At 39.9% G+C, this 17529-nt stretch overlaps 1 protein-coding gene across 10 annotated transcripts in view; it reads left to right on the top strand.

The window, feature by feature from the left end:
- The window catches only part of gmeb1 (glucocorticoid modulatory element binding protein 1), a 29362-nt gene extending 12207 nt beyond the window's left edge, over positions 1–17155 (top strand). For 6 of the 10 annotated variants that reach the window (XM_028461784.1, XM_028461791.1, XM_028461788.1 and 3 more), the window contains 7 exons: positions 1520–1623; positions 1780–1928; positions 2870–2995; positions 6235–6372; positions 6532–6669; positions 11418–12247; positions 15746–17155. In XM_028461784.1, the coding sequence (XP_028317585.1) occupies positions 1520–1623; positions 1780–1928; positions 2870–2995; positions 6235–6372; positions 6532–6669; positions 11418–12223 (1461 nt within the window). In that variant the 3' untranslated portion in view covers positions 12224–12247; positions 15746–17155. Of the gene's footprint in view, positions 1–1519; positions 1624–1779; positions 1929–2869; positions 2996–6234; positions 6373–6531; positions 6670–11417; positions 12612–15745 lie in introns of those variants that run through there. The other 4 variants (XM_028461792.1, XM_028461793.1, XM_028461786.1 and 1 more) reach the window with 3 other exon arrangements.
- Positions 17156–17529: the final 374 nt, after the last annotated feature.

Consider the following 17529-nt stretch of genomic DNA (forward strand, 5'->3'; position numbering starts at 1 on the left):
AATGACTCAGAAAGATCAGGAGAAACTGGTCCATGCTTTTATCTCCAGCAGACTGGACTATTGTAATGGTCTTCTGACAGGAATCCCCCAAAAAACCATCAAACAGCTACAGCTGGTTCAGAACGCTGCAGCTCGGGTCTTAACCAGAACACGTTACTCCAGTTTTAAAGTCTTTACACTGGCTCCCAGTCAGCCTCAGAATAGACTTTAAAGTTCTGCTGCTGGTGTATCAATCTGTGAATGGGTTTGGTCCAGAATACATCAGTGACCTGTTAGTCAGGTATGAACCCAGCAGGTCTCTCAGATCTATGGACACAGGTCAGATAGTGGAGCCCAGAGCTCACAGTAACCATGGTGATGCTGTGTTTAGTTGTTATGCTGCAAAGAAGTGGAACAAACTGCAGCAGAGCTGAAGTCAGCATCTAATGTGAACATTTTTAAATCAAAGTTAAAGGCACTTTTTTTCTCTACTGCGTATGATTAAGAGAGATTAATGGTCATGTTGTTGATTTAATGTGTTTGTTGATGATTTGAATTGATTTTACTGATGATTTTAAATGTTCTTATTGATTTTAAACAATTGAATGTTTTATCATGTAAAGCACATTGAGTTGCCTTGTGTATGAAATGCACTATACAAATAAATTTGCCTTGCCTAGCCATGTTTCCTGAGCAGCTCCAGTAGTGGTGCCAGCTTCTCGTCGATCGCTTTGGTAGCATTGGCCGTCATTGTAGTCAGTGTCTCCCGTATACATTGACCCATACTAGCCTCCAAGCTACCCTGATCAATGCTAGATTGACTAGCCTTCTGCGCCTCTTCATTCTCTTCGGAAGTGTCTCCTGCAGTGGTTTTCTTGCGTAGCTTGTCTGCCTGTCTCAAAAAGAAGTTGTTCAGGCTCATTTTAAGTTAATCTGCTTATCAGCACTTGGTTCTGTGGTTTTTAGTTGGGTTAAGTGATAATGTAAGTGAAAAGTCTCGCCAGCACCCACAAGCACAACCTATCCTCACGCCGCCATCTTGCAATCCTCACATTGACATCTTTAACTTTTCCTGATTATTTAGAGCAACTAAAAGCAGCACAAGTTGTCATTTTGACCAAAAAAGCTGCTAAATAATCTAATAATCCAGCTGAACGCTTCACTCCAAAAAAAAAAAAAATGAGATGTTTACAGGCAGTGTGGCCGTGTGACATCATCAATCACGTGATTCCAAGCTGGAGGAACACAGGCTCTGAAAGTGTAAAGTAGTCCCATTTTTAACAGTTAATAAAACAAATATGGTGTATAATAATGTGTTTTGTTAGGAATAGATTGTCTAATAAGGACATTTCAAAGGTTTTAGACCGTGGATGATTCCTTTAAATATTTTGGCTTGTTTTAAGTCTATATATTTCCTTTTTCTTGTCTATAATATCACTCTAAATATGTTTTAAATAACTGAAATTCTCAGTTGAAAATAGATTTAGCTGTTTCCAACCCATATTTGAACTTAATTCTTCCTCTGTGTGTTTCTTATCAGTATGAAGAGCAGCTGATCAGCCCCAAACAGTTTGTGCACATCTCAGGAAAAGCCACTCTGAAAGACTGGAAGAGAGCCATCAGGATGGGCGGAGTCATGCTGAGGTGGGAGGGTTTACTCTGATAGTATGTGCAGCACACACTGTGGGTTCATATCAATAATTAGAACAAAGGGAAGGCTTTAGAATTGTTGAAAGTGTTGAAATCGATGGAACTCCCAGCCAACGTTCTCTCATGTCGCTCCCTTCTTTGGCTTTCCAGGAAAATGATGGATTCAGGGCAGCTGGACTTTTACCAGCACAGCACACTGTGCACCAACACATGTCGCAGCACCAAGTTCGACCTTCTGATCAGCAACGCTCGCTTTCCCCCGGATGGCAGCGGGATCACCTCACCCACGTCCTCCCAAGGTGAGAACAGAGCTTCCTCCTCCACAGTCACATTCAGGGGAAGGTGCTGTTGCCTGTTCCAGCCTGCAGAGGGCGTAAGGAAAGGAAAAGTAAAGCCAGCGACTGACCACAAACACACAAAACATGAAACACAAAGAACACTGTACTACCAGTGTCATAGTATAGGCCCAAAATGACTTCAAAATCACACAAAAGCACAACAAAAATACACAACAAACACAAAATGGCTCCAAAAACCCACAAGCGAAAACAGAAATATACAAATTTCTCAAAAAACAAATACAAGTACAAAATACACAACAACAAAAATACACACGCACAATTACAACAAAAGTGCAACAAAGACACACAAATACACCCAGAATGACTTCAAAAGCAAGCAAAAATACAACAAATGAACAAAGCTACAACAGAAATACATGATGTTTCCTGACGCCCGCTTTCACTGGACACGTTTGACTGACTGAAAAATCCACACATAGTGCACCACCACATCGGCCAAACCCTCAACTTTAAATGAAAAAAAAGCATCCTATATGTCAGAAAATACAGTACAACAAAAATACGTAATAATTTTGACAGTGCACAAAAGGACAACAAATTACACAAAATTATTCTCAAAAACCCATAAAATAACACACAAAAACTCTCCAAAGGTAGTACAACAAAAATACACAAAATTACTCTAAAAACAAATTAAATTACAGCAAAAAAGACCAAAAGTAAAACACACAAAAGGGCAAGAAAAAAATTACAAAAGGACTCAAAATGACTCAAGAAAACACACTAAAGGACAACAGAAATACACAAAAACACTTTTTTTTTCTGTAAAGGAGAATTTACAAAACAATTATATACAAAGTTTGTCCTCCCATAAACTGGGCTTGAATCATTGTGGGGTTTTTTGTGCTTAAATCTTTGTTTTTTGGTCCCTGATCCAGGTCACGTAGTCCTGGGTAACGGCGGCTCAGCGGGTGATGACAAAGCCGAAGTCTTGGGCTTAAAGACGGAGTGGAGCACGAGCTCATCGGAGTCTGCAGACCAGAAGGAATCCAGTGAGATCTCAGGTCTGAGAAAACTTTTTTCTGTCAGGAAAACCTGCAAAGGTTCATAATGGACGTGCATTATGCAAATGAAATAGCTTTGTTTATTTATGTGCAATGACATTAAAGGGTATCTGTAGTGGAACTGTATATTCCCAAAAAACAAAATTTGTGAACCTTTTTATGAAAAAACACATTAAAATGACTTTTTAGAACGATTTTATACCATGGAGCATAAACTATGGAGAGCCACCATTTTGGTCGGTATATGACTCACGTTTGTTGATTCCTGTTAGCTGTTGCTAGGCAACAGTTTTCTTTTGGTCTACAGTTTCTGAACAATGGCGAAGTGTAAAGTCAGAGTTATCCAGACGTTGGTTCCATAATATCGGTACGGGATACACACTAGTTTTCGTTCGGACCAAATTCAGTGGTACGTGAGGACCGCTTCAAACCAAGCTGCTATGAGAGGGATCTGAAGGCTAAGCTAATGGGCATGAAGCCAAAGATACGTCTGAAGCCAGACGTGGTCCTGACAGAATTCCTTCATAGAAAGTCCTTCAATGCAACTTCTAAACGTTCAGAGCACTACTGTGTGTCTGCTTACAGGGGATACTATGGGCCCGGGGGGTGTCATGGCACAAACCCCACCTCCACCATATTGATCCCTCTTATTTCCTTGTGGCTAAATGATAAACTCTGTCAGGAGTTCATCAGGTGCTGGTCCTCAGAGGTAGTAGAGCATCATCCCGTCAATGAACAGATATCCTTTCATGCAGCTTTAATCGCAGGTGCTAGACATATTTTTGCACTTCCAACACCTAACTACTCAGCCATGGCTCATTTCTGCTGCTAATAACAGCTCTGGCCATTAGGCTAATTCACACAAGAAGCAGGTAGTTGGTGAGAAAGGTGATATTTAATCCTCTCCTATCATACAACCTGGATGCTGCACTTTATCACTGAGGGAGAGGTTACACACGACTGCTTACGGCAGGCATACACTGTGCGATTTTTGGCCCATTTTGAGCCGATTTTCGACTCGGGCGACTATTTTGTGGGATTGTGCGAGTCTCTGCTAGATCGTGTGTTGTGCATCGTGTAGTATACATGGGGTCACGAGAAGCAATTAACACCTCACGACCAGCTCCTGATCAGCAATCGTAGGTCGTAAGGATTTCAAACATGTTTGAAATCCAGTCGCTCCTCGTGAGGGTATCTCACAGTTGAAGCAGTGCCATGGACCGGCTTACCGTAAACGCTCACACTGCGCATGCTTGAACACCGTAGGACCGCTGTAAAATTGATGGACTGTACTGCCCACGTCTGTCCAGCTCCTGGTCCATCATGTTGCCGTCTTTTCTTTTTTAAAGCTCTTTTTGCCGAGATTTGCGAGCATCTCTCCACTTCCGGATTTTTCTTCTTCGTCTGTTTTAATGGTGACGCTTCAGTGTTCTTCTTCTTCTTCTAATTTGTACGTTGCATTTCCGGAAACAAGACCCTGATGTGTCGTGTATGGACGTACAGTGTGAGCAGTCAGATTGTGTCAGAGTGTCGGTCCGTACAGTGTGAGAACATGCATCATGAGCTGCTCACATTCGGGCTCTGAGTCTGAGTCGCACAGTTTGAGCTGGAGCTGAGTACAACGACTGAAAAAATCACACCTTGTATCCCAGCCTTTAGCGCCCAGAGCCAACAGAAAAACTACACTTCCCACAATGCACCATTTGTTTTAAGGCCATGTAGATCAATGAACATGCATCATATTTAAATAAAAACTTGCACATTTTTTGATTATTGGAAATACCTTTAACACATTTTTTGTTATACATTATTTCTATAGGTACACTTTGAAAAAAAGTATTCTCACTACCTTTTCTGATTCAGAATATAAGTTACATTTTTTTGAATGTTTTCCCTGAAGGTTATACCGTTGTTGTTTAATCTGTTGTTTATATAGTATAATTTTATACACTTTTACTATTGTAAATTGGCAGCTTTGTTCTAGTATTCTTTTACATGTGATTTTTTTTTTTTTTTATAAAAAGGTGCACATATTTTGTTTATTGGTAATATATTAAACACATTTTTGTTATATACATTTCTACTACAGATACCCTTTAAAGAGTTATTTCTTACTCCATCCCTTGCTCACTAAGGGGCAGATTCACTAATATGTGAAATAAAGGGTGGTAAACCAGTTGCTTTACTAAATCCTTTGGTGATGCAGTTTCCTCACCTGCTGTGAGGAATTCACTAAGATTGCAGCTATCATTAGTGCACGTGCAGAAGTGGTGGAGACCGCCCTATTTAAATGAACCTTTTGTACGTGTTATGTTGAACATGGATCGTAAAGGAGAGCTGAGTGCGAGGAAGCGAAAAAAATAAATTTGAAGCAGCAGAATTGGAGGTGTTAGATTCTTTATTCATCTCACAGTGGGGAAATGTGCGTGAATGTCAGTGACAGGGATGCATGCGTGCGTCCGATTTGCGTGTGTGAGAGTGAGCTGCTGAGCGGAGATGTGTGCGCGTGTGCCTATGGGTAGTCCGACACGCCGACCGGGACAGCTAGAGAGCTTATGTTTATAGTGCAGCCAGATAATAAAGTGCAGCTCTACAACAACAAAATGGCCTGTTCTCACTATGCGGTACCATCTTTAACAAGCGTGACGTGTATGGGAGTGATCCCCAGAGGAGAAGCAGCCTCCGGCCATGGAGAGTGCGGATCTTCGTTGTGTTTCCCCAGCCACGGTGGGGAGACGAAACAGGAAATGTTTTAACACCTCAAAATTGTGAGTTAATTCATCCCAAATATATTAACTCGAGGTCTGAAAATGCCATCCCTCGGTCATCTTTCCTCTCCCCTCACAAATATCACTGCTGCCATCACTGCGTAAAAAGCTTTGACAGTTACCACCTGGTCGTGGGCCGTGCTTAATTTATATGGAAATACAGAGGCAGCCATGAAGTCCAGCTTTGATGAATTGCATTGCTTCTCCTGCATTATTATTTTTCATTTCCGCCCTCCCCTTTTGAGCTTCGCCTTCTATACGTATTCATTAGGGAAACGCGCTAAATGAATTGAAGGTGCATTGCAATGCGCAGCAGCCGTGCACTCCTGATTCCCTCGGGTTTGTACGGCTTATTAGCGTTTTAGGGGTATTAAAACATATGACGTTTGCATATGTTTTAATACCCCTAAACCTTTATTGAATCTGCCCCTAAGAGTTGAAACTAATTCAGACTCACTGGTTTTCCTGCAGAGGACACGCTGAACTTCTGGAAAGGCATCGCTGACGTGGGTCTTCTGGGAGAGGTGGTTACCAACATCAACTCGGAGCTGCTGGAGCTGCTGAACGGCGTGCAGCAGCGCAGGGACGCGGCAGCCTTACAGGACGCAGGTACATCAACTTTTCACCAGTTTGTGCTGATGGCTGAAAGGCGTGACCAAGGCACAGACAGAAATGAAGGCTTAAAGCTTCCCACTATTACCAGCTTCATGAGTTCCTTGGTTCTGACTGACCCAGTGACCCTTTGATTGATTGCCGCACTGATCCCAGATTCCTGTCTGGTAGAGGTGGCGGTGCTGAGTAACCTCGCTCAAGTGTTCGGCCTGTTGGACTCAGTGAAGAGGATCCTGGAGAGGAGGAGGCAGGAGACGGACCCGAGCCAGGAGCAGGTCCTCAGCACGCTCAGCAGTGAGTGTTTCAATCTAATGTCTGTTTAGTTTGGATGTTTGGAATGTAGAGTCTTCATCTGTTCAGACACAATACATCACTTTAATTACGACAGCGAGCAAGCGTGACTGTGACTTAATAGAAGTGTTTCTAATTAACATTCAGACCTATTGTATCACAGCACTGTGACATTCATTAACAGAATCAGGGATGTAGCTGCAGGAAAGTGATGCTCATGCTCATTCTGCTGTTTCACTTCCAAAGGATAATCAAGAATTGTCTTTAGAAAAGGTCACACTTACCATCACACAGTGGCAGCAATGATTCACAGACAAACTGAGCCTGTATCTGGACCTCTTCAAGTTGGTCTTTGAAAACCAGGCGTGTCATCAAAGGTCATCAGGTGGACTGTGTTGGTCCAGTCACCTGAGATTGCCTTTGTTACTGCAGCTATGTACTGTAGATAGGGCCTTTGATCCTCTGCCTTCACAGGAAGCAGATGAAAAAAATCAATCTGACTCGTTACTTTTTCTCTGATCTGTCTTTATTTAAAATCAGGAAGTTTTGGGAGAATATCTCTTGGGATGTAAGGATATATCCTAAATCGGCTAAAAATCGATGCAAATTAGAGAGGATAAAAGATGGATGCAGCACAGTATGTGTTTCAATACTCTACGTAACCTTTGGGGCACCTTTAAAAAAACGTTACTCTTTGAGCTTCGGTACCAAAATGGTACCATTCATAAAACTGTCGTAAAAATGTTGTGAATGTTATGAATATTTTTTCCCACTTTTTTTCACATCAGATATTTTCAACAGCTCCAGATCTAACATAGATATAAAGTTTCATGATATTTCTGTATTTTTAAAAATGTTTTTTATGCCCTTTCTGTCATAAAAACATCATTTTTTTTCTATTGATAAAAACACAAAGTATTTCACATCATATCTTTTCAACAACCCCACACTTAACCATAAATATAAAAGTTTTCATTATACTGTATTTCTGTATTTTCTAATGTTTTTAATCCCTTTCTGTCATAAAAACACAATTTTGTTTTCAATAACAAAAACACCAAGTATGCATTTTTTTTCAAAAATAAGGTGCAAAATTCAATATTTGGTATGAAGTTATTACAGACTTGAGTACATCAATAATTGATAGGAACATTCATTTTGAAGCATTATTACTTTTAGAGCTATGAACATCAACAAGTACAAATCTGTTTTGCAACACACGTTTCACAAATTGTGCTGCAAAACTCAAGCAGTGCGAATTCACGTGATAAAAGTATTTTGTGCATCTGTAGCGTCAAATTGGAGAGGTTGGCCACGTTTACATGATGGTTTTTTTCTTTTGTGTATATTCTGTGCATTACAATTTTAGTTTTCATAGAAACAAATTTTTCAAACATTACACAGTGAACAAACATTAATACTGCAACAACAACAATAATAGAGACTGGTCTATATAATAAAGTATGTTGCATCAATAGCACAATGAAATAATGCAACATTTACGTATTTGCCCATACAGTATGGTGACATTTACCAATACAATATGTTCATGTTCAAACCCAAATCAAACTCGTGTCTTCTGTTCAGTGATAAAAAAAAAAAGATTAAATAAAGTTACATATTTAAATCCAGGTTATACAGTAATTGAGTCCCAAAAGTTCCAGCGGCTCCTCCTTTCCTGCAGAAAAAGACGAGTCCTTCTATTGATGCAGTGTCCAAGTTTTTCCAGAGTCACAACCTCTGAGATCAGAGATTTCCACACAGAGAAAGGAGGAGGGTCCTCTCCGACCCACTTTACCATGATTGCTTTTCTTGCTAGCATTAAAAGCGACTGGATTACGTTTTCATTGTTTTTTAGAGAGGAAGGGATCTTCCCAAGCAGACACATAAGTGGGTTTACTGACACCTGCTGACCTGTTGCTTTGCTAAAACTTAAACATACTGCTTCCAGAATGTTTAAATTTTTTTACATTTCCACAAACAGTGCAACCTTGTGCTTATGCAAGGTTTACATTTGGTTCCCGTTCTATACTTACTATAGATATTATACTGTAATTCTTTATCTGTTGCAAATCTAAATTCTGGAAGGTAGCCATAAGATCTCATCCCACACATCATCATATATTACACATTTAAGCAAAGTACACCAGGATGTCCTTAAGCATGACAATTTACTCAGGTTCAAGCTCAATATCTCAGAATAAAATTTGTTGCTTACACCCAATAAAAAATCGATCCAGTAAGTGTGAGTCGTTTATGATTTCCAATGAGTTGTTGTTTGTATACATAAAGCGCCTTACCTGTAAAAATTTGTGAAAGTCTTTATTTGATATATGATATTGATCTTTCAATGACTCAAGCATTTTAAATGTTCCATTCTCAAAGAGGTCAAGGATTCTAACAATATCCACTTTTTGCCAAAGTGTAAAGTTTGGTCCTGTTCCCTGTGGTGAGAGCTCTGTATTATCTACCAATGTTGTTAAGAGGGAGAGAGGATGAATGTTATTGAATATTTTCACACATTTCTTCCATGCCCACAATACATTGGTTAGCAATGGGTTATTCTTAGCTGTGTGTGGAATTTCCTTCAGGCTTTTGCCCAGTAGGTTCACAGGAGAGAGGGGTTTACATAAAAATGATTTTATGTCTAACCAGGGGGAGTCTGTGCTTCCATTCACCCACGCTGAGATAATCCTGGTTTGTAAAGATAGCACATAGTATTCTATGTTAGGAAGGCCCCATCTGCCCTGCTCCATTAGAAGTTGTAATCTTGCTAGTTTAACCTTTGGTTTCCTGCCATTCCAAATAAAGTCTGATAGTGCTTTGTTTATATTTGTAATGTCATGTGTACCTAATAATAATAATACTTTAGGACAGCCTTCTTCCTTACTACATTATTAGAGCCCCGGATATTCCATGTACATATCTTAATAACCATTAACCCCCAATTATATTATGAATTGTATGTCACCATCAAGTTTAACCAGTCTGCAGCTTGAAATGTAGAATAAAGTTTAACAAACAGAAAAGTGTTCTGAGCAGAACTCGAAAAAGCCCAGAAGCGCTGAAGAGTGCATTATGAATGTACACTCCCCTCAGAATAAAACTTAGAAGAAAAGTAAAAAAATAAATAAATGTACCTAGATGTACTGTTAATGAACAAAAAAAGCACAAGAGAGAACAGCTTTCCCCGTAGGACCAGCATATCACATTGTAAGAGAGAAAAAAAATTACCTTGAAATACAGAGCACTCGTCTTAAGGCATTTAGGACATTGTTCATGTTGTATTTAGGTCATACCTGGAGCTGTCCAAATGTGGTTAACCAGACAATCAGAGGTTATTCAGATGTAGTCATTTTGTTTGTCAATTTCCTTTGTGGTGGAGAATGAGGAGCTGGTGCCGTCGGGATGGAAAACTTTGACAGCGGGGTACAGAAATGATCTTATCCCAGCTTCTCTCAGCTGTTTACGAGCATTGGCGGACTCCTTCCTCCTCCTCACAACCTCCATAGAAAACTCCTGGGAGAATGATACTTTGTTGCCGTTGATGCTTAGTGTGCCTCTGTTTCTGGCTGGTTGCAGGATTTTCTGTGTTTTGGTATAATCATGCAACCTCACCAGGACAGCTCTTGGCTCCTCTTTATTAAAAAGTCTTATCGGTGGGCTCGTGCGATGGGCTCTGTCGAGCTTAATGCGGCCGGTTTGCATGCCCGAGACCACTGATATCCACTTTTCAAAAAACTCAACCGGTGCGCGGCGGCTCTGCGTGCCTTCGTTAAGACCAACAATTCTCAGGTTCTAACGTCGACTTTGGTTTTCAAAGTTTTACAGACGATCCAATACCTTGTGCAGCTCATCTTCCAGACCTTTTAGCCGAGGTGCTGTTGCCTCCGACGTGTCCGAGGTCTGAGATGCGCTGCTTGGCTGTTCCCATCTTCTGTATTCTATACAAATAAAGTTGAATTGAATTGAATTGATACAGTCATTCATGCAAAAGGAGGCCCAATCAAATATTGAGTGCATAGAAATGAAAATACTTTTCACAAGCCTTACATTTTTGTTTGAAATATCCTTTTTTTATTGATCTTATGTAATACTGAACTTTGGGTTTTCATTACATATAAGACAATCATCAAAATATCAAGAAATAAAGGCTTTCACTCTCTCATGAACTTTCAGAAATGAGTGACATTTTCATGATATTCTAATTTTTTTAGATGTACCTGTATAAAGCATATTTATAACCTGCTTAAAATGATAGAACTAAAATAAAGTATTTCTCACATATGCGAACACAAACATGTGCACACGCAAATCACACACAAACACTACACTTGTACGGGCACACACAAACACTCGTGCGCACACATTCTTGCACGCACACACAGAAATACATGCGCGCAGACTTGCAAATACTCGTGCTCGCACACACTTGTGCACGCACGCACATACAAATACTTGTGCGCTCACACACACACACTCGTGCACCCACACACAAAGCTCTGCAGATGAAGTGAACGGCTCTGCGTCAGTGACACATTAATCGCACGACGCATCGAATCGATGATGAAATCTTCTGCCAACGCTTTTAATAGTCGATTTCATGGATTTGTTGTTGCAGCCTCAATGCATGTGAGGCATTTCTTTGTCATGTCGGGGCCTGATTTTACTTTTTCTGTCCAAAATCAGAAGCCCTAATGAAAGTCTGCTTCCTGTTCTGTGTTTCTAACCAAGACGTGTGTTCTCTGCAGACCTGGAGGTGCAGTTGGAGGAGCAGAGGAAGCAGCAGCAGGTGCGAGCGCTCCTTTTCTCCCCACAGCCGGCTAAGAACAAAACTCCCACCAAGCGTCCATCCAAGAGGCCTCGTCTGCAGCGTCCTGCATCCACCACCACCCTCTTGACCTCCACCCTCAGCCAGCAGGCCGCCCTGCAGCCGCAGCAGTTCACCGTCCTCTCCCCCATCTCCCTGCCCTCCGTGGGTCAGCCCATCACCGTCACCGGCCTCCCCATCGCCTCCCTCGGCCAGTCCTCCAACACCGTTACTCTGCTGCCTGCCGGCTCCCAGTTCTTCACGCGTTACATGGTGTCCGGTGATGGTAAGACGGATGCCATCACCCTGCACCCGTCATCGGGCCTCACGCTGCTGGGGACCACGGCGGTGCAGGACTCGGGCCAGCTGGGCACCGTAGTGAACCCCATGGAGCTGCTGCAGATGAGCCAGCAGGTGGGGGGTGGCGCCGAGGTGGTGCCCATGGAAGGCCAGATGGTGGACGGCACCATGCTGGTGCAACAGGAGGTGGTGCGAGGAGAGGTGGAGGCGGGTCAGGAGCACACCGTCATCGAGATCAACCCGGCCCCCGTCAACCAGACCATGGGGGTGATGGAGGTGCAGCTGAGCGGGGACATGGGCAGGGACGGTGGGATGGAGGTAACCATGGCGACGGACGCGCAGACTCAGGGCGTTCAGGGCCTGCAGTTGGATGCCAACGGACAGCTGTCGGGAGTTCAGATCGTGGTGATAGAAGAAAACACACAGGAGGAACACAAGGAGCAATGAGTCTGACTTTACCCAGCACAGCAGGTAGGGGGCGACGTGGACCCCACTACGTGTTCTACTTTTACACATCTATAGAGTCTATTCTTGTGTGTGTGTGTGTGTGTGTGTGTGTGTGTGTGTGTGTGTGTGTGTGTGTGTGTGTGTGTGTGTGTGTGTGTGTGTGTGTGTGTGTGTGTGTGTACGTCGGGTTAGATTAAATGAGACATTGAACAGAAAAAGAAGTTAGAAAGAAAGTGATGGTTTATGACAGACTTTCATGAGTGACTGTTCAACAACAACTATATATAAACAGGGTTGGAGTTAATATCATTTTTTATTTACAATTACATTTTCAATTATCGATGTTCAATTACAATTAAATTATGATTACAGTGACCAGCATTTTTTCCAGTTACATATATTTTTAATGATAACGGGTCCTGTCTCTTGGTTACCTTGTTAGGCTTCCTAATCAATGAAAACATAGGTTTTAATTTTTTTTAATGGTCAAATGTGGGAAAGCTTGAAATGAAACATATTTTAATATTTAACTACATATGTGTAGAACTGTACATAGAACTGTAACATGGTTCAATAGTTTAGCGTTAAATTATAATGGACAATTTTTATAGAATTTTCATGACAATTACAAAGTAAATTATCTAAACTCGATTACAATTTAATTACAACTATGATTGCAACAGATTTTTTAAAATACAATTATAATTGTTATAATTATCAATTTTACAATTATATCTGACCCCTACCATGACTATAGATAACCGTTTAATATTAGTGATATCAACCCTAGTTAAACTGTACTGTAAAGCCAAATGTAATGAAATAGGAGGGAATATAATGAATCCATCTCTCTGATTGGTTGGAATATTTTCAAAAGCCCATGGCAAGCCTGACTCTACTTTTCTCGCCCCCTTATTAGCATATGATGCTAACTAGTGACACTTTTTACTTGCGCAGTTGTGAACCAAAATTGAGTACATGTCTTCTTAAATTGAGCACTAATAGAGCTTAATAATGGTTGACATGTCTGATATCACATTTATGTTCAAACGGCTTACCATTAATGTCACCAGTACGACTACTTTAGCCTTAGTCTTCTATGCTAATAAGGGGGTGCAGAAAAACAAATACAGGCTCCACATTGGCCTTTGAAAATATTCCAACCAATCAGGGAGCTAGATTTGATTATAATCCCTCCTACTTCATTTACATTAGCACTACTCGTATCATTAGCGAGTCTCTTGGCAGTATTAGTACTACGAGTAGACTAAAAACAGCCAATGAGTACTACGACAAGTGAGACTTTAAGTTAACTACTGGCTTGTTTTACTCTGAAAGGTCTTTGATGCACGAGGTGAGTAGATGTTACTGTTTGCACAAAATTGTCTCGTAGTAGATGATGTGTCACTAGTAAGGTCTACTTGTACACTCGTGCATGTGTTCTTAACCTTAAACTCAGGACCCCATTTGGGGTCGCAAGACACTGGAAGATGCCGACCGAGAAACAGAATATTTTATTAATTATTTGAGCACATTTTTGCTTATTTTTACCCTTTTTCTGCAACTACACCATGACCAAACTTGCCATATTTTAACCTATTTCCATCACTTTTTCTTGCCATATTTTTGCTCCTTTTAATGCATTTTTGTTACATTATTCCCATCACTGCCACTTCTCCATCAAATTTCAATCTTGTTTTTGCACATTTTTTCCACTTTCAAGACGAGTTAAGCATTTCTAAACCCTTTCCACCAATTTTCCACCTAATGTCACATGTTGACTCATTAGTGTCAATTTTAACCTCTTTTCACCATATTTCATGCTTATTTTTGCCAATTTAACCACATTCACGATTTGTCATGCCCATTATTTGCCGGTTTTAACTAATTGTTCCTACTTCTTATGTTACACCCTCCATTTTTGGCCACTCTAATCTGCAAATTTTATCCAATTTTTGTAGTTTTTAAAATCACAATTCTACACCTTTTCCACCATTTTTGGGTCACTTTTAACCCATTTTATTTCTGATTAGAACAAGAATTTCCATCTTTACGATGCCTCATGACTGTTCTTCAATGTTCATGTCTGTGTTCATCCACCTTCAGCTACAGTTTCTGAAACCTTTATTTTGGAGGTCACAGGCTGAAAAGGTTGAGAACCACTGGTCTAGTGCACCAAATCTAAATTTGTAAAACTAGTACCACTGGTAAACCTAACATCTCACTAGTAGTACTAGTAAAGCCAAAATACCTGTTGTAAAAGAAGTAGGAGGGATTATAATTAAATCCAGCTCTTTGATTGGTTGGAATATTTTCAAAAGCTAATGAGAAGCCTGAATTTACGTTCTCGCCCCCATAATTAACATAGAATACTTAACTAGTAGTACTAGTGAAGCTGTTTACTGGACTAAAGTGTTCTTGTACATTAGTAAACCAAAGTTGACTACATGTGATAATAATAGAGCTGCTCAAACATAGAACAACACTGGCTTTATCTGTACTGAGCTTCAGTCACTGGCTGTGTTGTAAATGGCATACTCCTTACTATACACTACAAAATCAACAAGTATATACTGTCTACTATACCACTGTTTTTCAAATGAGAGAGAGAGAGAGATTAAAATTAACAAATAAAAGCATTAAAAATATGGGGTTTTATTATGTTTATTTTGAATTAAAAATTATAATCATACTAAATAATACCAGCAACTCACAAAACGACAACAAAAACACACAAAAATAAGAGAGAAAAATGCACAGGATCACTACAAAATACACAAAAATAACAGAGAATCATGACACATTTCAGAGATTTTCAGAGACCCTCCATTGTGGTACTGACTAAACTTCCTGTAAACTTCAAAACAAGAGCCCTATTTACAAAAGAGTGAAAAAACAAAACAAATGGAAGACAAGAAGAGGCTTTTATTTTGAAAAGGGAATGTTTGATTTTTAGCCGGTCAGCCTTAGTATGAGTAGTGGGTTAGCATTTATAACACAGCCAATGTGTTGTAAATGTCATACTAACGTACTACTCATACTAGGTTTGACGTCTAAATGAGTATGTAGTGCGTTCACATTAGATAATATGAAATTTTGAGTATGCAAGAAATACCAGGATGTATGCTCTATGGGGACATTTTTTTAAAGTATGCACAGTGGGCACACTAGTCATACTCAACCGTCCCATGATGCATTGCGAGCGGAATGTAAATTGGTCCTAGGACTGGCTTCAAGCTAAAAATCAAACATGAAATATGTTTACATGAGTTTTATGGATCAAATGAGCACATGTTGGTATTCTACTTGGTCACTTGCATCTTGGGAAACTTGGAAGTATACTTCAGTGAACACTCATGGTCCTAACCATATTTGTAGTATATAGTAGACAGTATATACTTTGTGGAGTGTATAGTATGTTAGTGGGACATTTAAAACACACCCAGTCTTGATGTATTTTAGTTTGAAATCCAAATGAATCGCTCTTTTCTTCAAATAAGCACTTTATTTTTTGTTTTTTAGATGTTTGGACAGAAACTGGTCTCTAATCAACGTGGATGCTCCGAAGCTTCTTTTTAAAAAAAATTCTTGCTCATGACCATAAAACGTGAACTATTGTGGGAACAATGACTCTTGTTCTGATGTCATAAACCATCTCTGAGCCTGAGAACAAAGAACAAAGCAGCGTTGGACTAGCAACTGTGTGATGTGGTGACCTTTGCTGTTTTTGAATCTTTCTTTGCACTGTGTGACGTCATGGCAGGGCTTGGATGAAGACCTGTGCTGCACATGGTGACGTTTCCCCCTGTGAGCTGCTGCTGGTCGTTGTGATGTAAATATTTATAAATACTTTTGCTTCATGTGTCAGACTTGCCTGTAAATCAGTTCTGTAAAGTCATGTCTTATTTATTTGGTTTCCACTGGCGAAGCCTGTTTTTTGATGGTGAAAAACACTTTTCAAAGTTTTAATTTAACATGAAAACATATTTGAATACGGACTTTGTAATGTGTTTTACTAGAAGATTAAAGCTTTTAGAAAAACCAGCAGCACTGGTTTGTTTCCAGCAGAGGGCGCTGTGTGTCCACTGTCAGTCGGCCTCAGTTCATCTGGATCTCCTTGGGATGCCAGGACATACTGGTAATCTGCCCCGTCCTCTCTGGAGGATGAGGTGTGCTGACAGCACATCATGGTTTTCCATGCTTTATTACCTTTACCTCCTGCAGCCCCCTGGTAGCCTTACAGAGGAAGGCTTCAGTAATAGATGCAGAAAAACAAGAATAAAATAACATCTATTTCTATCTGAATGGAAAGAGGCTTGGTCATGTGATTGCATGCTGTTTGAGGATATTACAGGTTCTCCACAGCCTGCAGATTGGACTTCCTCCTTTCAATTGACAGAACATATAGAGCACAAGCATTAGTGACATGATGCTAACGCTTCCAGTTCCTCAGAGGAATGTAGGAAGAGATGCAGTGACACCATGTTGGATCATCTGCAGAGACGGGACATTTTTATCACAGGGGGCGGGGCCACAAACATGTGATTGTATCTGATCTGAGGGTCACATGATCAACATTTATCAGCAGGAATTAGAATAACAACCAAACCTTTAAATCATTATTAAATAACTAATAACCTACACTTAGCACTAACTGCACCTCTACCTTTACAGACACTGTAACATTATTGAAAATGTAAGAATAAGAAGTCTTCACACAAAGGGAATAATACCTTAGGTTATGTTTGTGGAAATCCTTGGTGGAGGTAATGACAAAAAGTTGCACAAAAGGAAAACATGAACACAAGGATGATAATTATGTACTCCAAAAACCAACTACAAATGCACAGAAAAAGAATAAAAAATGTCTCATGAAAATGCACAAAATGATTCATAACATACAAAACAACACAAATTAAACTAAAAGTACAAAGCGGCAACAAAATTGATAAAATGACTCCAAAATCACGTAAAACAAACATATTCCAAGAATTCACAAAGTGAGAGAAAAATATACAAAATGACAGAAGAACCTACGCTTAGCAAAAAGTAGTTTATTCAAGTGTACAAGTATACTTATTTAATACTAAAACTGAGGCAGTATATTTGAAGTGTACTTTTTGTATAGTATATTTTATATATTTAAGAGAAGTATAGTGAAATATACTTGGCTTATACTGAAAAGTATAAAGAATAGTACATAAGTACATAATACTTAGACTTACACTAATACTAAAGCTTATACTTGTACATTAGTATACTTTTTTACTTCTTTCTGCTATGAAGTATTAATATTTAGTATACTG

This window comes from Gouania willdenowi, chromosome 11 (genome assembly GCF_900634775.1).
Source record: "Gouania willdenowi chromosome 11, fGouWil2.1, whole genome shotgun sequence".
Lineage (NCBI taxonomy): Eukaryota > Metazoa > Chordata > Actinopteri > Blenniiformes > Gobiesocidae > Gouania > Gouania willdenowi.